The sequence below is a fragment of the Rhinoderma darwinii genome, chromosome 4, assembly GCF_050947455.1.
Source record: "Rhinoderma darwinii isolate aRhiDar2 chromosome 4, aRhiDar2.hap1, whole genome shotgun sequence".
Lineage (NCBI taxonomy): Eukaryota > Metazoa > Chordata > Amphibia > Anura > Rhinodermatidae > Rhinoderma > Rhinoderma darwinii.
The window spans coordinates 348,092,599-348,118,462 of record NC_134690.1 but is presented as its reverse complement, the minus strand read 5'-3'; the positions used below and the strand labels follow the sequence as shown (position 1 = coordinate 348,118,462).

The window sequence follows — 25,864 nt, the reverse complement described above, 5'->3', positions numbered from 1 at the left end:
ATAAGATCGAGTTTGTGATATTAAAGGTTCTCAGCTTTGGACAACCCTTACTTATTAGAAGGGCCCCTTGACAATAAGCCGATCACAAAGTGTCTCCCTGCTGGAACCCCCAGTGATCACCTGTATCTGTGGGGAAAGCTGGCAAGTGTTCAATTTACCTGCAGCGCCACCACAGGGAACAATTAATCATTACAGTGTCTATTCAAATCAATGGGTTGTCTGTGTAATACAGGACAGGCACTCCAGGAGTAAACTATGTTCTTTGTAATCAGTTTCGAAGCTGGACAAGAAATGAGGACCCCCCCCCCCCCTCTATTAACTCAGATATGAAATTTTGTTTGAGATAAGTATTGACAAAGACAAAAGAAACTAAAAATAAAAGATTTATCCAGGCATTGCTCATGGGGTTTCACTGACAGACATGCACATTTTATAGAAAAATATGTCTCCTATATACCACTGGGTATTTATAATCTCCTGCGACAAGCTTTCTAAATCAATTTCCATAAAGGTGCTGAATAGTCCCTATAATGGCTTCAATAGAAGAGTCCATCCCAGATTGCAAGGTGACATTCCTGACATCTTTATTATCGGAGAGTCCATTACTACTCTTCTATATACTTAAGGCCCTTTAACATGGGCCAGTGAACAATCACTCGTGCCCAATAATTGTTTTGAGTAAAAAGGGCAGCAACAAGACAACAAATGAGAAAAAGACTCATTTGTTGGCTGATCGGATCTTTTATACGACCCAAAAAATGTTCGCTTGGCGGCAGTCCAACAGGGGATATGCTGCCAACAAGACGGGAATATATGAAGCTAAACGATCGTATTAATGATAGTTCGCCCCCATACATTTCGATCATTGCTCCGTTTAAATGAAGCAAATAAGTGCCTATCGACATGCTGTTATTGAACGGTGCTTGTTACTGGGTGAAAATCTGCCCGTATTTTTTCCATATAGACTGGATTAGAGAATGGGGGTGCATGGTCCCCAGTTCTTCGTCAATTACTCTCCATTGCAGTTAATGGTAAATATGGAAACAACCGTTTCCAAGAAAAAGTTATTCAGAGGCTGTTACTGTACCAAGAGGAGCACAGATGTCAAATATGATATAAGGCACTTGACAGAAATCCTCCCATTGTTCATTAGCGTACAGTAAGTTTAACATTGATGTTCATTGCTGCCAATTCTGCCACAAAGTAGCGAAACACATAAGGCACAGAAATGACGTCGATTGTATCTGAACGGTTGCAGTTTGCGCAATAATGTTTCCGGTTTCTCATTGTTGACCAGGAAGGGGGAGGCTTTTCCAGGAAAGGCGATAGGAGGCTACCACAGGCTACACACACGTGGGCCTCCGATCTATCAGAACAGTTAAAAAGTCTATCATGAAGAAGGAAGGAGGTTCCATGTGCCAGCAGGGCATCACGCTCCATCTCTCCAAAACGAATACCTCCTTGTATGTTTCTGCCACCTACAGGCTGGTTGGTCACTCTATCGCGAGCGCCTGTCGTCCTGACTTGGAACTTATCAGAAACCATGTGACGCAGACGCTGATAGTAAACCAAACCAATAAAAATGTCTGCCTCAAGCTCGAGCCCGCTAATGCCACTGTACAATTTCTCTGTGCCATAGTAGTTATAGCCAGCTGCCTTCAACATTTCACCAAAATATTCCAGAGCAGAGTTCTCTTCAGAAAATGTGAAGGGAGTAGCATCATGGCATAAACCATGCAGAGCTGCCGATTTACCAGCCATGCTCTCGATCAACATCCCAATTGTCATTCTGGATGGGAAACCATGTGGGTTAAATAAAATGTCAGGAACCATCCCACTTTCCGTGAATGGCATATCCTCGGTTGGCCACAGTCTACTGAGAATGCCTTTCTGTCCATGTCGACTAGCAAATTTATCGCCTATTGTAGGGTTACGCGGGACCCTCATAGTGATGCAGACAGACTTGAATTTTCCAAAACCCAGGTCATTGCTGCAAACTTTTATGTTATCAATAACACAGTTCTCTTTATTCCTGAAAGACACAAAATAAGTGAGCGTGAAGAAAAAGAATTTAAAACAGATCGCTTAAACAGATCATCCTGGTACTACTGGTAATTCAAATACCATGAAAAGCTGGGTGAAATGCAACGCAAGACTAGAACTGCTACTCACTTGTAAAACACAATTGAGTTCTCTCCAGTGTTTTCATTTAGATAACTATAGTATGGGTCTCCAAACTGCAGGACAGCGCCCACCGGAGGCAGGCCATCTTCATCAAGTTTCCCCTTTACCCGTTCGTCATCTAATTTGATTCCAAACACAAAACTGTCCTTGCCATCTTTAATTTTTTGAGACAGGTCTATAAAATCCGTTTTGTAAACACTTCCATGAGCAAACCCTCTCTCCCATGAAGACTTGTTTAAAATCTGCAAAAACACAGAAAACCGGGTCAGTGAAGTTTGAGCGGCCAGAACATGCAACTTCTTTCCCTCTATAACCAACCCCAAATATTCCCATCAATAATATTTTTTATAGATCAACACTCAATTGCTTCGGACTACTTCGATAAATGAACCTTTCCCCAGTAACCTCTCTGTGCAAATGACTTTTGGTTCAAAACTATTGTATTTGGCAAGGGAACGGTTAAACATACGATCACCTCGAGCACTGGCAATTTCCATCTGTAGGATCAGTTCTACTCTTAGTAGTTCCAATGATCCTTATCCATAGCAAAAAGTCTAGATCATCACCTCCGTCCCTCTACATTATTATTGTGAAAGGGGTTTTCAAATATAGCGTGAAACAATAAAAAAAAGGTATAATAAAAGTACGAGTGTAATAATAAAGCCACTTCAGTCACATTTTAGAACTTTCCTTTGTGAACATAGCCCTTTAATTTCACCCATTGTTCATCCAGTAAAAACTCTGCTATTATTGAGCATTCGCGTGTCCATATTCACATTACCTCTGTATATTTTTTTGGTAAAAAACAGGAGGAATTTATACATCCTTCTAATGCACAGGTACGCAATCTTTGAGAGGTGGAGATCTACTTTTGTAACTCGGGAGGGTCTTGAGATCTCTTTGATACAGAGTTGTGACAGGACCATGGGGAAAGGGTGTTAAAGTTTCCGCAGGTTGCTGTACGAATGTACAGGCAACAGAAAGACCTTACAAAAAAAAAAACATTGTTTGATGTCGCTGTCAAAGTATTTAGGATTTGGAATTTATCAAATAAGGGGGCGCTCACTCCATCTGGAGAAAAAAAGGTTCAACCTGCAGAGGCGACAAGCCTTCTTTACTGTAAGAACTGTGAATCTATGGAATAGCCGACCGCATGAGCCGTCACAGCAGGGACAGTAGATGGCTTTAAAAAAGGGTTCGATAATTTCCTAGAACAAAAAAATATTAGCTCCTATGTGTAGAAATTTTTCCCTTCCCTTGTTTGAACTTGATGGACATGTGTATTTTTTCAGCCGTACTAACTATGTGACCATCAATTCCTCTGCTGTTTTCCTTATTTTTTTGGGATTCGCCAGTAGCTGAAGCATCACAAATACTTGTTAGGCTGCCCTTTAAATTGTACTGATGTACAAGACTGCCACTTCACTGTCCTTTATTCTTCAGTGTCCCCATACAAGCTCATTGCTAAACCTTCTTGTACTAAAACTTCAATATGGCCTCATTGCCTGATGGTTGGGCTATATTCACATGACAGTGAAAATAAAGGATCAAACTGTCAGTTTTTCACATGAACGGCTTTCTGAAAAACAGCAGTTAAAACCGGATCCATTGACTTGTATGGGGGCCGTGAAAAACACCAAAAATAGAACATGTTGTAAAAGCTGGCATAACGATCAGCGACAACATGAGGCAACACTTGTGCATACATATAACTTACCATAGCATCCTCCATATCATATCCGGTGTAAGAAATAACAGCCACAATAGCATTCGTTCCAATTGGATAGTTATCCATGTCATAGTAATCATACATAGAAGGCCGCACAAGAGGACTCTGGGGGGTTTGGAGGCGATACAGTTTGTTATCAGAGCGATCTTGAAAGGTTAGAAGGGGGAACCCCATCGTCTGTTTACCTGGAAATAGGAAGAGATCATTACACGTGGTTTTGCGGAGAGGTTGCTATGAATAGAAACACTTTCTGGAGGGAATACTGCTATAAATAGTCATTTATTTGCACAAAGTGGAAAATCTTGCATGTACCTACCCATCTGGCACTGGTACATGTTCCTGGGGCTCTGGTTGTGATCAGAGAAAGGAATGAAGTTGGCCACAACACTCATTAAACTGTGAGGAAATAGCTCCTGATGTGTGGTGACCCCAGGCACAATTTCACCCTCATATATAGCCACATTCAAGAAAACCTGGAGCAGAGAGGAATAGAAGGATTTAAGTAAATCAATAGGTTGCGACGGAGGATTGATGTATATAAAGTTTTGTTAAAAAAAACAAAACCCAAAAAACAAACAAACAAACATGTATTTCTATGTATATTTTCCTGCTGCTACTATGGCTCCTACGTAATCTGCAGCGCTGTACACAGATTGTACTCACATGGACACCAGTCCCTGTTCCCAGTAGAGTCCCTATCTCAAACGTGCATTATGTGAATGCAAAAACATATATATATATATATATATATATATAAATAAAAACAAAAAGAAAAACCACCATGCTCCTGGATCAGTGGAAATAGAATATTTTTTCTAATAAACATACCTGCTCTAATGGACCAATCAGTTCTTCTTTCCCCACAGCCAAATTCCTAACAGGACGAACCATCCTGCAGGGGGTAGTAAAAATATAAAGCCCAGGATAAAGACTGGCTTTTCCAGTCATTGGAATGAGAACGATCTCTGTCCAGGGTGGGACATTCTTTGCCTGTGTTACCTGTAAATACAGAATGACACAAAGACGTTGTATAAAATTTACAAGCGATAACTTGCCAAGTTAGGTAGTCCACATACAACTGTTACAATATGGCTCACGTAGATCGCCATATTGTGACTTGGTGTATAAGCCCTATATATAGTGTCAAGGAAGGGAATGGATTCTGGGAGATCAGAAAAGCCTTTCCCGAAATGAATGGCTCATGCACAGAGGCGTGATAATGTCATATGACATGAGCGTTAATGTGGATTGTATGATTAACTGTGCAATGGACCCACATACATTGGCTAGAAATTATTACTATTAATGTGAGGCTCAGCTATAGAATTAAAAAAAAAAATAATAAAATAAATGTATAACAAATTAATTTGTATCTGCAAAGTAATTGTCTACCGGCTCTGCCCCCAGATCCTTCGATTACATTGAACAAGGGGCCAACAGCAGAAAAACGATGGTATCCAAGTAGATCTTCAGAGTTCCAGTACACACAAATTTCGGGATCCTTAACTTTGACAAGCAACACAGTGGTATGAGTGCTTCACTTTGCTATCGCTCTTTTTCAGAGGCCATATGTTCACCACACAACACATAAAAATTACCTTAAAGTTTCGAAGTGTATTCACAAGATTTGGAGCCATATCTTTGTCCACCCAGCCCACCATGGCACCATCCAACAAGACCTGGTAACAATCAGTAAAAGGTTTTCCAGGAACTCCATCAATTGGAGTGATTCCTGGAAGGAAAAAAACAACAAAGTTAATGATTGACACAACTTTCCCTACTTAGATGTTAAAAAAATCCTCTTTATTTGGGGCAAAATATTGGCTATAAAGTGCAAAAATATTCTAGGAATTTTTACAAAATGAATCACCTTTAAAACTTTATGCCACCAAGGCAGGCTAGATAATTGTGTTTGGAAGACGTTCTAACAAAGCAGAATTAGTAGACGCATTTGTATCCCCGAAATATTGATCCAGAGTAGTCCCATTACTGTGTCAAAAGTAGTAACCACCCCTCCTACACAAAAACAAAGTTTTTAAGTTTTTCTTAGCGATCAGGGTTGTGTCCAGTGTAGGGATGCATGATGCATCAAAACTTTGATACTGTTTCGATACCGTGCACCCTCAAACGGTTCGATACCTGAATTTCATGTATTTCGATACTACGCTGTGCAGCTTAGTATAGTAATGAGAGCAGGGCTGTGGCTGTGTAATACGGTCATTGCCCCGCTCCTGAGAAGTGCGCGCGCGGTCAGCATGATGTGATGCGGCCGGCGCTGCACTAATGATTGCCGGCACTGAAGACAGAGCATGGGGGGCGTACTGCAAAATACTCCCATGTTCTGTCTTCATTGCTTGGACTGCCGCTCATCAGTGCAGCGCTGGTCGGCATCACCTAATGCTGACCGCGCAGCACTTCTCAGGAGCAGGGCAATGACTATTACACAAACACAGCCCCGCTCGAGCAACGGAGATCAGAGAAACCTCTGACCTCTGCCGCTATTTCCCTGAATGCTGCGATGAAAGCGGACCACCACCGCAGCATTCAGAGAAAAATAAGGGGGGATGCCCTTTGGATCGCGTCACAGGAAATTCCTGTGACGCGATCCAGGGCCATACCATATGTGGGCAGAGAGCCCAGGGTCTATTGAAGGGGAAAAGGGGAAAAGCCTCCAGCTCACCAGTCCTGCACTCAAGCTTCGCTCGGATCTTCGCAGCAGCCCACAGTAAGTAACAAGACAAAACAAGAGATTTGATCCAGCGCTGTTTGGGGATTTTAAAAAGGAAACAATGTTCCCACTTTTATTGTAATGAAAAAAGAATTATAAAATGTAGAGACGCAGTAGCGAGGTGGTTTCGAGTAGTATGTGCAAGTTTCAAACACTATCGGTGTCCTTACTCATGGCTAGTATACGTATGCAGTGTGGGTCTGCTGGGTTTATACTCTAAATCCCTATATTCTATCTTTCTGGCTTCTCTTTTGCCTCTATATACATGAATTTTTTAATCGTATTCATTGCCGTGTGCGTCTCTTGGGGTGTGAGTACTCTATTTCTGATGGGTTTCATGTGAAGAGATCGCTTGAGCTGCACCTTTTTTTTTTAAAACATTTTTTACATTATATATCAGAATATCATACTTGGTTTCATACATTCTGTAAGTGTATATAGATCCCCGTACAGTTATGTAAAAGGTGTGTCTCAGATATTCATATTCCCAATTTTTTCACGTTTTATATACATAGGATCAACCCGGATTACTAAGGGTTATTTTTTCACTTGCAACGTTAATTGCTACAGGTGCTCCATTGAACTATACCGCCCCAACCAGGGATTTAGAGTATAAACCCAGCAGACCCACACTGCATACGTATACTAGCCACGAGCAAGATCACAGATAGTGTTTGAAACGCGTAGGCTTTTTGCACATACTACTCGAAACCACCTCGCTACTGCGCGTCTCTACATTTTTTATTCTTTTTTCATTACAATAAAAGTGGGAACATTGTTTCCGTTTTAAAATCACCAAACAGCACTCGATCAAATCTCATGTTTTGTTTTCTATTGAAGGACCCCGGGGCTGTCTGACTATATTTCCTGTTAGGGCATACTTAGGTATAACTGCCTGTGTACTATCAGGCTAATGTTCTGGCATATAGATATATGCCAGTCCATAGAAGATTTAAAAAAACCAAAACAAAATACAAAAAAACCCCACAAAAATAAGTCTCAATACACATTCTATATCGTCGCGACCGTAACACTTATAGCGTCAATTATGTTTACGCGGTTATCAAATAAAACAAACTGCTTTTTCACTTATTAATGTGAGGCACGAGGTAGTATGAATTTTGAATCTCGATGTGCCTCACATTAATAGTAATTAACCCCTTCATGTACCTCACACATTAACCCAATGTTGTCCATTATGACGGAGATACAGGACTAGAGCCGCAAGTTTGGCATTACTAGGGACTATAACAGAAGTAATAAATGTAAAGGTTCCAATCTTTGCGACTCCTTCCCTTTAAAGAGGCTCTGTCACCAGATTTTGCAACCCCTATCGGCTATTGCAGCAGATCGGCGCTGCAATGTAGATTACAGTAACGTTTTTATTTTTAAAAAACGAGCATTTTTGGCCAAGTTATGACCATTTTTGTATTTATGCAAATGAGGCTTGCAAAAGTACAACTGGGCGTGTTTACAGTAAAAGTACAACTGGGCGTGTATTGTGTGTTACATCGGGGCGTGTTTACTACTTTTACTAGCTGGGCGTTAGGAATGGGAGTGTATGATGCTGACGAATCAGCATCATCCACTTCTGTTCGTTAACACCCAGCTTCTGGCAGTGCAGACACACAGCGTGTTCTCGAGAGATCACGCTGTGACGTCACTCACTTCCTGCCCCAGGTCCTGCATCGTGTCGGCCACATCAGCACCAGAGGCTACAGTTGATTCTGCAGCAGCATCAGCGTTTGCAGGTAAGTCGATGTAGCTACTTACCTGCAAACGGTGATGCTGCTGCAGAATCAACTGTAGCCTCTGGTGCCGATGTGTCCTCGCTCGTCCGACACGATGCAGGACCTGGGGCAGGAAGTGAGTGACGTCACAGCGTGATCTCTCGAGAACACGCTGTGTGTCTGCACTGCCAGAAGCTGGGCGTTCTGAAGAGAAGTGGATGATACTTCTCGTCAGAACGCCCAGCTAGTAAAAGTAGTAAACACGCCCAGATGTACGCACATAATACACGCCCAGTTGGACTTTTACTTTAAACACGCACAGTTGGACTTTTGCAAGCCTCATTTGCATAAATACAAAAATGGTCATAACTTGGCCAAAAATGCTCGTTTTTTAAAAATAAAAACGTTACTCTTATCTACATTGCAGCGCCTATCTGCTGCAATAGGAGATAGGGGTTGCAAAATCTGGTGACAGAGCCTCTTTAAATACAAATTAAATTGGCAATTCAAGTGTAAACCTTGAGGAAAGACGTATATTATACTTATTCTGACTATATACATCATTGGCACATGAAGATGCTTGCACAGTACCTAGCGTGCATAGAAGTACCAGCAGATGCGAATTCAGGGAAGACTGTGTCACGATCTCACACACCACAGTCATGTGATTCATAAGACCACAGGGTTCGCCGTCTGGAGTGTGCACCGGGCACAGAAAACCCCATGACTCTGGCAAAAGACGACGAACAGTTGTGGTCCTCATCTTGGCAAACGAAGCACCTCTGTGCACACAACGAAAGTGAGAAAGGTAACGGATGAAATTCAATTTGTCCGCAACTACAGACAAACCAGTGGATTGAAGCATACCAAGACCTAAAACATAAGGTGAAAATTTTAATAAAACTTTGTTTCCAATATATAAATAGTATATTGGTAAGAAGGTTGAATGTTAAAGCAATTGTTATACAGGTCCTTTGCAATGAATTAAAATATCAAAAAGTTGATTTCAGTAATTTAATTAAAAAATGAAACTCATATTATATAGATTCATTACACACAGAGTGATCTATTTCCAGCATTTTTTTCTTTTAATGTTGAGGATTATGGCTAACAGTTAATGAAAACCCAAAATTTAGTGTCTCAGAAAATTAGAATATTGGGTAAAAGTTGAAGATTGTAGACTCATGGTGTCACACTCTAATCAGCTAATCAACAAAAAACACCTGCAAAGGTTTCCTAAGCCTTTAAATGGTCCCAAAGTCTGGTTCAGTAGGCTACACAATCAAAGGGAAGACTGCTGACTTGACAGTTGTCCAGAAGACTGTCATTGACACCCTCCACAAGGAGGATAAGCCAGAAGCTGGCTGTTCACAGTGCTGTATCCAAGCATATTAATTGGAAGTTGAGAGGAAGGAAAAAGTGTGGTAGAAAAAGGTGCACAAGCAACAGGGATAACCGCAGCCTTGAACGTATTTTCAAGAAACACATTCAAGAATCTGGAGTAGATTCACAAATAGTGGACTGTAGCTGTAGTCAGTTCTTCAAGAGAGACCACACACAGACTAATCCAGGACATGGATTGCGACAGTTGTAGCCCTTGCGTCAAGCCACTCATGACCCAGAGACAACGTCAGAAGCGTTTTACCTGGGCTAAGGAGAAAAAGGACTGGTCTGTTGCTCAGTGGTCCGAAGTCCTGTTTTCAGATGAAAGTAAATTTTGCATTTCATTTGGAAATCTCGGTCCCAGAGTCTGGAGGAAGAGTGGAGAGGCGTCAATCCAAGTTGCTTGCAGTCCATTGTGAAGTTTCCACAGTCAGTGATGGTTTGGGGAGCCATGTCATCTGCTGGTGTTGGTCCACTGTGTTATATCAAGTCCAGAGTCAGCGCAGCGTCTAGCAGGAAATTTTAGAGCACTTCATGCTTCCCTCTGCTGACAAGCTTTATGGAGATGCTAATGTCATTTTCCAGCAGGACTTGGCACCTGCCCACACTGCCAAAAGTACCAATACCTGGTGTAATAACCACAGTATCACTGCGCTTGATTGGCCAGCAAACTCGTCTGACCTAAACCCCATAGAGAATCTATGGGGTATTGTCAAGAGGAAGATGAGACACCAGACCCAACAATGCAGACGAGCTGAAGGCCGCTATCAAAGCAACCTGGGCTTCCATAACACCTCAGCAGTGCCACAGGCTGATCGCCTCCATGCCACGCCGCATTGATGCAGTAATTCATGCAAAAGGGGCCCCGACCAAGTATTGAGCGCATATACTGGACATACTTTTCAGTAAGCCAGCATTTCGGTTTTAAAAATCAATTTTGAAATTGGGCTTCTATTCTAATTTTCTGAGACACTAAATTTTGGGTTTTCATTAACTGTTAGCCAGAACATCAACATTAAAAGTAAAAAATGCTGGAAATAGATCACTCTGTGTGTAATAAATCTATATAATATAGGAGTTTCACTTTTGAATTGAATTACTTAAAAAAAATTAACTTTTTGATGATATTCTAATACATTAAGGACATGTAATAATCTACCATTGAATTATATATCTATGATGCTGGCCAAGCTCTGGACCCACCAGATTTGGTGCGCGCGTTTCCAGTAGCTAGCAGGTATTCACACGTTTGCGTGACATCAGTGGTGCTGCCAAATATTCTCATGACGGATTCTGTGCTCAGGACGAAGTTAGACTTCTGTGCTCTCTTCTCTAAGACAACTTTGGCTCCCACCAGCCAGCCCTCCATCTTTTCCTTAAGCAGAAAAACAGGTGTAAACAAAAGATAAATTAAATTTCCGCTTCCAGAAGATTTAAATTTACGTTCTGCTGCAACAGTAGATGTGTCTATAAATCGGAACCACATACAGGACACCAATCGCTCAGTATTATCCCAGCTAAGCAGCTTCATGACACATATGTTGGTTTTACTGGAGGCCTAGCAGTGAAAAGTTTGCGTCTTTTAGATAAATGGTTATGACAGACAAGGGCGTATAGGTAGCAGTCGTGCTTCGGCCCAGGTGCCGGAGGAGGCCTTAAGGCCCCTCTACCACATAAGACCAGTATTATTCTTAATGCCATTCGATGGGGGAGGGGGATATAACTTTTAAGCCTCTGATGACAGATAATTGAATTTAACCTTGTACCTTTAAAAACATAAGGAACAGCTGTCCTGGCGTTAGAACCTCCTGAGTCATCAAACTGTCCGGATTCTCCTCCATGCACTCGTCTTTGGCAAAAGTAAAAAGTTTCCTTGTCATATAGCAAAGCATATTGAATTTCTCAATGTTGGTTTTAAGGTGTATGCAAATGCACTGCCTAGGAGAAGACACAATTATTAGGGGCAACAATGGTGTATTATATGCAAAAAGTTACTAAAAGAGCCAAAACTAACCATTTTCATGGATGTTGCTGGGCGTCTCCTAGAACAGGCACTTACTATGATAATTCAGAAATGCATGGGTCATAACTACAAACCCACCTAAGGTTCAAGTAACACACGGTCATTATGGACATGCAGCAGTACGCAGCACGCAGCATTAGGCTGCATTCACGCGACCATGTTACGTCCGTAATGGACGGAACGTATTTCGGCCGGAAGTCCCGGACCGAACACAGTGCAGGGAGCCGGGCTCCTAGCATCATAGCTATGTACGACACTAGGAGTCCCTGCCTCGCTGCCGGACAACTGTCCCGTACTGTAATCATCTTTTCAGTACGGGACAGTAGTTCCACGGAGAGGCAGGGACTCCTAGTGTCGTACAGAACTGTCTCCTAGTGTCGTCACAGAGAGCCTTACTGGCTCAATTTGTAGATGCCTGAAGGCATTGGAAGCCGCCCAGAAGTCCCGCACTAGGAGATTATTACCAGAGTTTAATAACTTAAGAAGAGGTTCTGGGAACCTCTACATATGTACTTATAGGAGCCGCCAAAGCCGCCTTCTTGTACAAAGTTAGTTTAGTCTCATGCGTAAGAATAGGAGACTGATTTCAAAGCATTTAGGAGCCTTTACAGGAGAACATATCTTACCCCAGAAGAAATTCTGCCACTTGTTCATCTGTATACCAGTCTGGAAGGTAAAACTTGACCCGGAAACGCTCTCCCAGATATTTGAGAACTTGTTTTTGTGTCAGACACTCTTCTTCCATCACGACTCGTAGCATCTGGGTGATGCAATCTCTATAGAAGGAATCTTCCTCTTTTCCCTTGATCAGCTCTGTGAAAATCTGATAGTCTGAAAAACTAACTAACGCCTGTAGGAGTGACATGGAACAGAATATTGGTTTATTGAGGGTTCACAAGGACATATACGTAAGAAATACAAATTTGGTGTAAACACTTTGAGTGAGCCCTGACCATACGAGTCAACAATTCGTAAGTTAAAATGTAAACTGTGATCACCCCGGGTGACAGGTAAAGGGGGTTTACTGTTTGATGTAACCAAAGCTTAGCCATTGTATAATGAAAGGTTTTGCAACTATCTTGGCTAAAAAAAAAATGCAAATCGAGGCGCACATTATATTTGCTAAACAATTTGCGACTTCTTTCAAGACTCACTAGTTGGGAAAAGTGGTGAGAAAATTGGGAGGGTTTACCAGGAGTGCACGCAGTCTCCACCTTCGACAGATTTATTCATACTAAAGTCAGAACATGGTGTAAATATCGGCACAAGTCTACACTTGCCCATAGCAGGCACAGATTTCATTTTTCTGATTTAGGACAGTTCAAAATGCGCCAAATTTATTGATATGTGCGCAATTCACAAATTGAAGTGCTAGTCTTAATAAATGTGCCTCTTTTTGTTTGACTCCACCATTTTCCAGACCTCTGTTTGGGGTTAGGGAATAGATCATTCTTATTTACATAGAGAGCCTCAAAACCTGTTCAAACCCAATAATTCTCGTAACTGAGAGCTTGTTATATCATATCTAGTCTATGCAATCCTCAGGTAAGTAAACAGCCTTAACTCCACAAAAGATATATTTCATCGACACTGATACATTGCAGCAATCTTTATGACCTTATTCACACGGGCGTGTTCGGTCGGTAAGGTATGTCGGCCGCATTTGCCGGACCGAACACAGTTCAGGGGGCCGTACGCCTTGCATCATAGTCATACACGACTCAGAGTCACTGCCTCCACGCGGGACCACTGTCCCATATAAAAAGCACGATTACAGTATGGAACAGTATTCCCACGGGGACGCAGGGACACCTAGCATCATTAGTAACTATAATGCTAGGAGTTTGGCTCCCATAACGGTGTTCGATCAGGGAAACGCGACCAACATATAGTTCATATCTCATGGACTGTACACGGCTATGTTAATAAGGCCTTTAGACAGGTGAAAGATTGTGCTGCTGATATATTTAACCCACAGAGTATTACCTAGACCAGTGTTTCCCAACACTGTGGGGAAACCTTTGAACAATTTTTTGGGGAACCCCTATGCCCATTCTTGCCTCAAAGAATCTTTGTGTAGTGGCGAGTAAAGCATTCCATAATTCTTGCCTAGAACTATATTCTGGTTTAGATGTGTAGACTGGTTTTCTAAGCATCTTTAAGCAGGCTGAAATCTGTGTGCTCGCTCTGCTGTAAAAGTGACAGGTCTTGCAGATGTATTCTGGGGAACCCCTGACCATGTTGTAAGGAACACCCTAGGGTTCAATGGAATCCAGATTCGAAGGCACTAACCCAGACTGACACATTGTAACAAAGACTTATGCAAGTCTTTTTTTTTATTTTTTACAACATATCAGTCTAGGTAATGCTCCGTGGGCTAAATACATCAGCGACATAACCTCTATCCTGTTCTCTTAGTATGTAACAATCAGTTTAGGTTAAATGTATCATCCATGAAGTCCAGGCTGTATTACCTGACTAAATAAAAATAAACTAATTCTGAGCTGGGAGAAGCTTTGAGTCTCTGGCAGTAAACAAGAATGTTCCATTCACTTACAGCAAGCAGAAGTAAAAAGGTATTCAAACATAAAAGTATACAGTAAAAATACTTCGAGAACAAGCATATTTATTTTGCCTCTGTATTCCATGGACTGGCACATTTGGTGAAACTATTTGATCACCCCTAGAATAGTATAAAAAGACAGTTCATTGCTTATGCAGCAAAACACAATTAGACAACGTATTTTCTAATAAACGCATGGTTTCGTTTAACAGTTTCTTATTGAATGTGTTTATGATTTTGTTTTCTCTTTGGTATCCAAAAACAAGATCATGAACACAATCATAGATCTCAATGCAGGCAGCGCCAACTAGAGGTTGTATGAAGGAACACTGGTACAACATTATGGCCTTCACTTCTAAATACATGTGTGAATATAGAAATAATTCTAGTTCCATTGTCACTATCAATCTAAGTGGACGTGACAACATCTGATACTATCTTCAACTTTATGGGTCTCCTTATGGGCATCCTGTGCCAACAGCACTAATGATTAAGGGGATAGGGGGAACAACAAAATATAGAACTGGACTCCATTTCTGTGAACGCCATGTTCTGGAGAAGAAAACCACAACAGCCAGTGTATCCTAGTGATGGCAATGTGTAGTTATTATTGAGCTAGACTGACCTTCAATGCAAAGCCTAGGGGGATGAAGAAGAGCTCCTTGTTATAAATGAAATTAACCATTACGGAGCCATTTTCCAGATAATGGAGATTTAGGTTTACAGCTGTGTGCTCATCTTTGACACAACGAACGGAGATACCTGGGAAAACAAGAAATGTCATGAATAGATTTATAGTGCAGGTGAAGACATTACAAGAACATCTATGTACTGTAGAACACCTTGCAAATACTGCTTACACTCAGTCTATCATCCCATCTACTTTCAGGGGATATACACCTGAAACTTTCCCATAAGAAACGCCAAGCGGTGAAGTATTTGTATTATTGACTTTGAAAATTTGCGCGGGAATCCCACCTTTACGCTTCTTCCTAATCTTAGACAATCTACTGATTTAATCTTTATTTTTTGATGGACTGCAGCATTAGTGTGAGAAATGTTGAAGTTCAACTAAACAGAAATTGTATGTAAACGCATTGCTTAATCCAACACTTGCCATTATTGAATTCCAGCTCCCATGCAGGTTTCTGATGGTCTGAGAGATCTTATACTTTTCACGCCAGCAATGTTGTGGAATACAGCGCCCGCCACACTGAGGCTGGGTTCACACGACCTATTTTTAGACGTAAACGAGGCGTATTATGCCTCGTTCTACGCCTGAGAATAGGGCTACAATACGTCGGCAAACATCTGCCCATTCATTTGAATGGGTTTGCCGACGTACTGTGCAGATAACCTGTCATTTACGCGTCGTCGTTTGACAGCTGTCAAACGACGACGCGTAAAAATACAGCCTCGTCAAAAGAAGTGCAGGACACTTCTTTCAGACGTAATTTGAGCCGTTCTTCATTAAACTCAATGAAGAGCAGCTCAAAATTTACGGCTGTCTGAGAAGCCTCGCAAAATACGAGGAGGAGCATTTACGTCTGAAACGAGGCAGCTGTTTTCTCCTGAAAACAGTCTGTCATTTCAGCCGTAAAAGCCTCTCATCGTGTGCACATACCCTAAACCTTTATACTGGCTTAACTCTCACCGGAGAATCAGTATTCGTAAATACGCTTAAATGTGGGGCTGCCGACATGTAGGCCATAATGACATCAGGTTTAGAAGTCAACGTGGCTGGGTCGATAGCACGTACAGCACTAGAGCTGTAGGACGATGTGGTCATGTGATTCCCAACGCCCAACTGACTAGTATTCTGGCAAATATGGTCTTAAACAGTATCCTTAGTTCCCAGAATGCAATGCAGCCCAGAGCATTGCATTACAGGAGTTCAGTTTAAAGGAGGATCTGTCACCACATTATAAGTTCTCTATCTTCTACATAATGTGATCGGTGCTGTAATGTAGATTACAGCAGTGTTTTTTTATTTAGAAAACCCATCATTTTTATGAGTTATAACCTATTTTAGCTTTATGATAATGACTTTCGTAATAGACAACTGGGCGTGTTTTACTTTTTGACCAAGTAGGCGTTGTGGCGAGAAGTGTATGACGCTGACCAATCAGCGTCATACACTTCTCCCCATTCATTTACACAGCATATAGTGATCTTACTAGATCACTATGTGCAGCCACATACACACACATTAACGTTACCGAAGTGTCCTGTTTTTAATAGACCACCTCCAGCCGGGACATGTCTATTCACAATCCCGACACTTCGGTAATGTGTGTGTTACTTACAGCACATCGAGATCACGCTGGGCTGTCATTTACAGGATAATCTCACGAGATCACGCTTGCTGTCATTATCTCCCACACAAACGTTACCGAAGTGTCAGGATTCTGAATAGACGTCGCGTCCTGGCTGGAGGTGATGTCCATTAACGCTCAGGCCACTTCAGTAACGTTAATGTGTGTGTATGTGGCTGCACATAGTGATCTAGTAAGATCTCCATGTGCTGTGTAAGTGAATGGAGAGGAGTGCATGACGCTGATCGGTCACTGATTGGTCAGCGTCATACACTTCTCCCCACAACGCCCACTTGGTCAAAAAGTAAAACACACCCAGTTGTCTATTAAGAAAGACATTAGCATAAAGCTAATATAGGTCATAACTCCGTCAAAAATGAAAGTTTTCTAAATAAAATACACTGCTGTTATCTACATTACAGAGCCAATCACATTATGTAGAAGATATGGTACTTATAATGTGGTGACAGAGCCTCTTTAAAGGAGTTTTGTAATCTAGGGCATTTATGGCAAATCCACAGGACCCCAGCTCAGCTGTTTCCTTAACTCCTATAGACATAAATGAAGAGAAATACGCACATGCACAGCAACCCCTCCATTTAATTGCGTGATTTTGAAGTTTCTTTATACGCAAGGGGAAATAACATTAAAGAGGTTTTCCAGTCGCAAAAAATCGCGGACCAATCTTTAGAATAGGCCATCAATATGTGATCAGTCGGGGTCCGACTCACGGCACCCGTTTATCAGCTGCTTTGAAGGGGCCGCAACACACGTAAGAGGGCTGCTTCCCCTTAATTTCAACTGTTCTCACTGTGAATCGCCGACACACTTGTAGCGGCGATTCACAGTATTACAGCCTTCTCCCATTGAAGTGAACAGACTGTAGCACCGTGTACCGCCGCTACAAGTGTCGACTATTCACAGTACGAGCAGTAGAAATGAAGAGGAAGCAGCCCTCACATGTGCGCTGCTGCTCCTTCAAAACAGCCGATCGGTGGGGATGCCAGGAGTCAGACCCCAACTAATCACATATTGTTGGCCTATATGATGGATAGGCTATCAATTTTTTGGGAATAGACAACCCCTTTAAAAGAATATGTATCACTTCTTAGGGGAAAATCCCATAAACACTCACATCTTATAGAGGTTTAAAATATTCCTAATCTTTCTAGGGCTGTAGAATACAATCTATAAAAGGGTTTACCATATTGAGTATAGCCTGGACCTCGACTTTTCCACTTGGGGCGATTCACAGAGATCGGAAAATTCCTCCTTGGCATAATGAGCATTCTGATGACTTTCTCTATTCCATTTATTATGAAGTAGCCACCCATTTCCTTTGGATAAAGAGAAATCAAACAATGAAGCATTGTAAATTCTAGATTATGTAAAAACACACATAGTGCTTCTCAAATGGAAAGCCAGAGTAAAATATTCCAGCCTGGGGTATTCCTGTGAGGAGTACTACTACATTGAAAAGAAGACACTGAGGGTTTCTTTAAATCATGTGAATTGAAGCTTTTAAAAAAGGTACAATGTTCTTTTCTTTGTATGCTTCATTTTTGCATCTGTGGACATAGAGCGGATGATAAAAAAGCGAGAATGGAATTTGCCAAAATGCATATTGACAAGCCACAAAGCTTCTGGGAGAATGTCCTTTGGACAGATGGGACAAAAGTGAAGCTTTTTGGCAAGTCACATCAGCTCTATGTTCGCAGACGCAAAAATGAAGCCTACAAAGAAAAGAAACATTGTACCTACTGTGAAACATGGGAGGAGGCTCCGTTATGTTTTGGGGCGGCTTTGCTGCATGTGGCACAGGGTAAAAGTAAATCCAAAGACTATCAAGGAATTCTGGAGCAAAACATGCTGCCCAGTGTCAGAAAGCTCGGTCTCAGTCACAGGTCCTCCAACAGGATAATGACCCAAAACACACAGCTAAAAACATCCAAGTACGGCTATGAGCAAAGCATTGGACTATTCTGAAGTGGCGTCTATGAGCCCTGATCTGAATCCTATTGAACATCTGTGGAAGGAGCTGAAACCTGCTGTCTGGAGAAAGCACCTTCATACCAGGGCAGAAGTGTCATTGAGAGTTACAGAAATCGTTTATTTGCAGTGATTGCCTCAAAAGGTTGTGCAACAAAATATTAAGTTGGTCCAGGGGTTGAGGAAACTGTTTTATCTAGACCGCATTGGTATATTACAGAATAAAGACACGCAGAGCAAAAAATTCTTTGAGAAATGGAAGCTTTTCCTCACAAAATATTTCACCAGTGAAGAACGAAGGGACATCATAGATCCGTTTACGGGAACGTCATGGTACTTGATTGAAGATCTTAAGGGCACTTTAGGGGCACTGAAAATATCACGGGAGTAAAGCATATATATCCACTGGGATTTCTTTAGTCTTGCGGACTAGCTGCCTGAGTTGGTGAACTGCTTCACGAAGCTCCAATTGTTATGTATGCTCCAATTTCTTATTTGTTCTGTGTATTGTTTAGTTATGTAAGTTAGGCAGATATGCAAAGTTATGTAACAATGTTTACAGGAATACCCGACAGGTGGGGTTAAAGGAAGGGAAGGATAGAGGAGATAGAGGAGATGAAGGAGGGCTGATAGCCCATGGGGAATAACTTCCAAGATCAAACCTAGTTTGCTGGGAAGCATTCACTATCACATGTTCATTTATACATTTTTTGTAATGTTTATTATTATGGCAATGCATTACTGTATGATTTGTGTTTTTTTTGTGTGGTGAAAAAATTCAATAAAAATATGTTTAAAAAAAAAATAAATATTAAGTTAAGGGAACCATCATGTTTATCCAGGCCAGTATCATTAGTTTATTTATTTTTTATTTTTCTGTTGAACCACAATTCAAAAGCTATGTCTGATTTACATTAGTTGATTTTCAGTGAATTTAAATCTATTATTACTTTTGTCAGTTTCAAGTTATTTCAGTGACCATTGTGAGTTTCTTAATAGGGTACAGTACCAACAGTTTTGTCCACGACTGTATAATATCCAACTGCAATATTTACATAGAGCTACCCAGCTACATATGGGCAACGGATTAACTTTTGGTTATCAAAGTATATACCCAGTTATAGAAAACCATGTCAGAAATTCACTGTTGGGGGTTGGGCTCTGTGACAATAGTTTAGAGCCTGTGTCTCATCTCTTTCTCTCTTGAGAAAATCCACAAGGACAATGTAGCCCCATTCTTCTAGCCATCAGAGCACATGGACACACCACACACACAAAGTGAATAAATAATCCTCAATAGATATTCCTCCTTTGTTGCTTTTTGGGAACCCTGGACCAAGAACTTTAGTGACTGATGTGTGTGAGATTCACCTCCCTTGTCCCTTCCTTTCCGGATTATTTTGTGTAATTTCCTATGATTGGAGGTCAGCAGTGTAGGTTTATTGCTGCCCTTCAGTATTGATGTATATGCCTTCCATTATTGTTATCTTGATTTTTTATTACCACATGTCCGACTAAAAAATCTCAATAAAAATTTAAAGATGAAAAAAAAATCAAAAATAATCCTCCTCAATGTCTTTCCATTACAATAAAACTCTGTTCTTACCTGTTCCTCTTCATGATGCTCAACGAGTTTCTGTGGTGACAGTCCATACAAGTTACAGAGTTTGGATTTTACCATGATTGGGATGTAGCCAAGGAATTGTTTGATGACCCCTTTCTGAAAACCATTGACAGACCAGCTGATATCCACCTATAAACAAAATGTGTCAGGTCTTATCAGATACAAGACATACAAAAGGTTACATATGTATAGATATCTAATGATCAAATCTACATTTACACAGGGTCTGTCACCAGACACCGCTTACTATCAGTGCCCACTTAAAGGTCTTGTCTGCTTCTTTTGTTAGAAGGGTCCTCGATGACAGGCTGGGTTTATCCCACTTCTAGGACCCCCCAGTGTTTAGCTGTAATTAGTTTGTGAATGTCCCTTTAAAGAGCAACGGTCAGCTCTCCAGATAGGTCTGTTTTAGTAAATACTTTCATTCTTTATAAAATCATAATGCTACTTTCCTCTGTTATTCCTCCTGGGAATATATAAATACATTGACAACTGAGTGCTAACCAATTGGTTGTCAATGGTCACACTGACACTGACCATTCAGAGCTGACAGCGACAGGCACACCCCATTGACAAGGAAAACGTGATCAGTAGTCAATTTATTCACACATTTTTTAGAAGAATGACAACACAGTCCTAAGAAAAGATGCCCTACAATTTTGATTTCATGGGAAATACAAGAAATTTTGTGAAACAGACACGTCAGGAGAGCCAACAGGTCCTCCCTAACAAAAAAATATTTCACTGAGATCTATTACAAAGTTAAGAGGGTTGTCTTATCCCTAGGATATGCCATCAACATATGATCAGTTAGGGTACTACTACCAGTCACACAGACAAGAGTAATCAGACACAGCTCCACTCTCATCCATGGGTTGCGGCTGGTATTGCAGCTCAGACCCAATCAAGAGAAAGGAGTCTATCAGGAATATCAGCCTGAAGGAGAGCAAAGAAACTGGTATCTGTGAGGGCCCCAACAGTCAATCCCTTTGGCCACAGAGGTGCTATAATGGCAGCTATAGCATTCGCCAGTTGCCCAGGTTCCCAAGACTCACAAAGGGCAAAGCTCATTATGTAGTAATACACCCCCCCCCCCCCCTACTCCAATATTAAGCAACTAACTAGTCAGATGTGTATGATGGAAAATTAACACTCACATTCAGCTTTCCATGGTACGTACATCTTCGCCCGCGGCATTCAGCTGGGTAAACTTTGGGCTCTTTGCAGAGGCTTCCTTTTGGAACCATGGGTTGACTGATGACTGCGTCCACAAAGGAAAATGACACACGGTCGTTTTTAAAAGAAAACTCGAGTGGCTTCATTGCCTAGAGAAAGAAACGGTACATGGTAACATTAGCCGTAACCAGGCTACAACCAAATAATTTAATAAGGGACACAAAACCTTTAGGCCTCATGCACACGACCGTATTTTTTCCCACCCGTAAATACTGGCGTAAATACAGGTCCGGTGTCACACGTATTCCACCCGTTTTGCACCAGTATTTACGAACCCGTGCTCGTAAATATGGGTCCGGTGTCACCCGTATTCCACCCGTATTTACGAGCACGTTTTTGGCGGCAAAATAGCACTGCACTAATCGGCAGCCCCTTCTCTCTATCAGTGCAGGATAGAGAGAAGGGACAGCCTTTTCTGTAATAAAAGTTAAAGAAATTCATACTTACCCGGCCGTTGTCTTGGTGACGCGTCCCTCTCTTCACATCCAGCCCGACATCCCTGGATGACGCGGCAGTCCATGTGACCGCTGCAGCCTGTGATTGACCTGTGATTGGCTGCAGCGGTCACATGGCCTGAAACGTCATCCAGGACTTCGGGCCGGATGTCGAGAGGGACGCGTCACCAAGGCAACGGGCGGGAGACCGGACTGGAGGAAGCAGGAAGTTCTCGGTAAGTATGAACGTCTTTTATTTTTATTTTTTACAGGTTTATACTGATCGGTAGTCACTGTCCAGGGTGCTGAAAGAGTTACTGCCGATCAGTTAACTCTTTCAGCTCCCTGGACAGTGACTATTTACTGACGTCGCTTAGCAACGCTGCCATAATGACGGGTGCACACATGTAGCCACCCGTTATTACGAGAGCTCCATAGACTTCTATGGACTGTCCGTGCCGTTATTACGGCCTGAAATAGGACATGTTCTATCTTTTTCAACGGCACGGGCACCTTCACGTGAGAAAACGGGAAGGCACCCGTCGCCAATAGAAGTCTATGAGCCCGTTATTACGGGTCGTGATTACGACCCGTAATAACGGGAGTTTTTACGGTCGTGTGCATGAGGCCTTACTTAGTGGAAAAATAAGGCCGTATTGTTTATTAAAGGTAACCAACTTTTCATATAAAAATAGAATAATAAAATGATATTATGAAATGACCTAATTAACAACCATAACTTTAATAACATTGAGACTTGAGAGGTGGGCAGGCGAGGCACTTCCCCGAGGTCTCCGATTTAGGCGAGCGAAGCGGTTCCTATTTATAGGAAAATCTTCTTTGCCGACACCAGCAATGGACCAATCACCGAAAAACTCATTTAACATGAGCCTGCCATGGAACGTTCTGGAACCTGCTCGTGTTAGGCTAAATTGACACCGGCATTCGGCTTTCCGTGGTTCTGCTCGGTCAGAGTAGCAGAACAACGCAAGAGCCAGGCGCAACGGTTTAGTTGCACAACACAACCGGCAGCCGTCGGAAGCCATTGACTTTAAAGAGGCTCTGTCACCAGATTTTGCAACCCCTATCTCGTATTGCAGCAGATCGGCGCTGCAATGTAGATTACAGTAACGTTTTTTTTGGGTTTTTTTAAAACGAGAATTTTTGGCCAAGTTATGACCATTTTTATATTTATGCAAATGAGGCTTTCTAAAGTACAACTGGGCGTGTTTAAAGTTATGTACAAGTGGGCGTGTATTATGTGCGTACATCTGGGCGTTTTTACTTCTTTTACTAGCTGGGCGTTGTGAATGGAAGTGTATGATGCTGATGAATCAGCATCATCCACTTCTCTTCAGAACGCCCAGCTTCAGGCAGTGCACAGACACAGCGTGTTCTCGAGAGATCACGCTGTGACGTCACTTCCCCAGGTCCTGCATCGTGTCGGACGAGCGAGGACACATCGGCACCAGAGGCTACAGATGATTCTGCAGCAGCATCAGCGTTTGCAGGTAAATCGATGTAGCTACTTACCTGCAAACGCTGATGCTGCTGCAGAATCAACTGTAGCCTCTGGTGCCGATGTGTCCTCGCTCGTCCGACACGATGCAGGACCTGGGGAAGTGACGTCACAGCGTGATCTCTCGAGAACACGCTGTGTCTGTGCACTGCCAGAAGCTGGGTGTTAACGAAGAGAAGTGGATGATACTTCTCGTCAGAACGCCCAGCTAGTAAAAGAAGTAAAAACGCCCAGATGTACATAACTTTAAACACGCCCAGTTGTACTTTAGAAAGCCTCATTTGCATAAATATAAAAATGGTCATAACTTGGCCAAAAATGCTCGTTTAAAAAAACAAAAAAAATGTTACTGTAATCTACATTGCAGCGCCGATCTGCTGCAATAGGAGATAGGGGTTGCAAAATCTGGTGACAGAGCCTCTTTAACGGCTTCTGTCGGGGGGGCCATGGTTTAACAGAAACAATAGCGGTGTATGCTTGGCCGGATCTGCCCCTAACAGAGCCTCCAACGCAGATGTGAATGAGGCTTTATACACCACTGACCTTTAAATTACTTCATAGGTAAGTATGATTTTTAAGCTGAGTTTTAAAGCGTTTTTTTTTTATGGTCAGTGGAAAATCAGCTTGTAATATGCTTCAAGAAGCCGTATTTTTCCAAGATGTTTTTTTTAAAAAATTCAACAGCATAAAATTACGCCTCATATGAACTGCACCACGTAGAGAGAAAACCAATGGGGCTGAGATACGTCTCCCCCTTGGTGATGTGCTACTGGGGGACCCGTGCATAAAAATTTATTTTGCATGTTACTATGTGGGAGGGTGACATCAAATGTTCATATGGTGGTGATACAGAAGCAATAAATCAGTGATAGTGGGGGCGAGGTTATACAGTGCTACATCTGTCCTCCCAATATCCCCCATTTAGTTCTGGTAATGCCAGGAGCAGGAATTCCAGGGTGGCTCAAACGCCATATTGGCCATACGCCCTAAGCCAACATTGCGGGGGTAGACATGTCAGTTGCACATAACGGGATCTAGAATCAGCAACCTGTAGGTGGGCTGCCTGTTGTATCTGCGGGCTGCCTGTTGTATCTGCGGGCTGCCTGTTGTATCTGCGGGCTGCCTGTTGTATCTGCGGGCTGCCTGTTGTATCTGCGGGCTGCCTGTTGTATCTGCGGGCTGCCTGTTGTATCTGCGGGCTGCCTGTTGTATCTGCGGGCTGCCTGTTGTATCTGCGGGCTGCCTGTTGTATCTGCGGGCTGCCTGTTGTATCTGCGGGCTGCCTGTTGTATCTGCGGGCTCCCTGTTGTATCTGCGGGCTCCCTGTTGTATCTGCGGGCTCCCTGTTGTATCTGCGGGCTCCCTGTTGTATCTGCGGGCTCCCTGTTGTATCTGCGGGCTCCCTGTTGTATCTGCGGGCTCCCTGTTGTATCTGCGGGCTCCCTGTTGTATCTGCGGGCTCCCTGTTGTATCTGCGGGCTCCCTGTTGTATCTGCGGGCTCCCTGTTGTATCTGCGGGCTGCCTGTTGTATCTGCGGGCTGCCTGTTGTATCTGCGGGCTGCCTGTTGTATCTGCGGGCTGCCTGTTGTATCTGCGGGCTGCCTGTTGTATCTGCGGGCTCCCTGTTGTATCTGCGGGCTCCCTGTTGTATCTGCGGGCTCCCTGTTGTATCTGCGGGCTCCCTGTTGTATCTGCGGGCTCCCTGTTGTATCTGCGGGCTCCCTGTTGTATCTGCGGGCTCCCTGTTGTATCTGCGGACTCCCTGTTGTATCTGCGGACTCCCTGTTGTATCTGCGGACTCCCTGTTGTATCTGCGGACTCCCTGTTGTATCTGCGGACTCCCTGTTGTATCTGCGGACTCCCTGTTGTATCTGCGGACTCTCTGTTGTATCCGTGGACTGTTGCTGGAACGTCTTTGGAAACGGCACACGTTTTGCACACAATTCCTCATTATCATCCTGGGATTAAAACAGGTCTTGGCTATAGCTACATGTTCTGGTGCCACCTGAGCGGCCTCACCTGCACTGCCTGGTACAGGCCATCTGTCATGGCCTCATTGAAGGACTCGATATGTGCTCTTGGGAGATCCTGTAGGGGAGGGTGCTGTTTTTTCCCAGGCTTTCCATAGTTGGGATCAGTCAGTTTCTTCAGACTAGGCTGGCTGGGAAGTTTGTACCATTTCTCGGCGGCGTCCATTGTGTAAAGTTTCCAAAGGGCGGTGCAGTACACAGTTGTCCTGTCCGCACTCTCTTTCCGGGCCTACAGGCCGCACGTGTTCAGGGGAAAGGGGCGGTGCTAGTAACACATGTCCAGAATGAGGCACTTCCGCCAGTGGAGGCAGCTGTCAAACGCACCACGTGACTTCCGACTTCTTAGCAAGGTGTCTGCAGTTCTCACTTGCTGGGC

The 25,864-nt window shown here is 42.7% G+C and overlaps 1 protein-coding gene and 1 long non-coding RNA gene across 2 annotated transcripts in view; one reads left to right on the top strand and one right to left on the bottom strand.

Annotated features, from left to right (window-relative positions):
• The window catches only part of LOC142760032 (uncharacterized), a 78,046-nt gene extending 72,539 nt beyond the window's left edge, over positions 1-5,507 (top strand). Inside the window, exon 3 of the long non-coding RNA XR_012883233.1 lies at positions 5,321-5,507. This is a non-coding gene — a long non-coding RNA (uncharacterized LOC142760032). The remainder of the gene's footprint in view (positions 1-5,320) is intronic.
• On the bottom strand, positions 371-25,783 carry POLR1B (RNA polymerase I subunit B). The gene is made up of 15 exons (XM_075862912.1): positions 25,478-25,783; positions 21,426-21,593; positions 20,251-20,397; positions 17,860-17,992; positions 14,966-15,102; positions 12,404-12,627; positions 11,521-11,692; positions 10,958-11,129; positions 8,963-9,244; positions 5,512-5,645; positions 4,742-4,912; positions 4,230-4,386; positions 3,902-4,098; positions 2,173-2,426; positions 371-2,032 (listed from the first exon to the last, which is right to left on the bottom strand). Exons 1-15 carry the CDS (start codon positions 25,652-25,654, stop codon positions 1,150-1,152), a joined length of 3,408 nt encoding a protein of 1,135 aa, XP_075719027.1. The 5' UTR covers positions 25,655-25,783; the 3' UTR covers positions 371-1,149.
• Positions 25,784-25,864: the final 81 nt, after the last annotated feature.

Coding starts and splice junctions, on each gene's coding strand:
- POLR1B (XM_075862912.1), bottom strand. CDS start 25,654: ATGGACGCCGCCGAGAAATGGTACAAACTTCCCAGCCAGCCTAGTCTG. Junction 15,103..17,859: donor TCCAGGCTATACTCAATATG/GTAAACCCTTTT, acceptor TTGTTTTCCCAG/GTATCTCCGTTCGTTGTGTC. Junction 11,130..11,520: donor TGTTCCTTATGTTTTTAAAG/GTACAAGGTTAA, acceptor TTTCTGCTTAAG/GAAAAGATGGAGGGCTGGCT.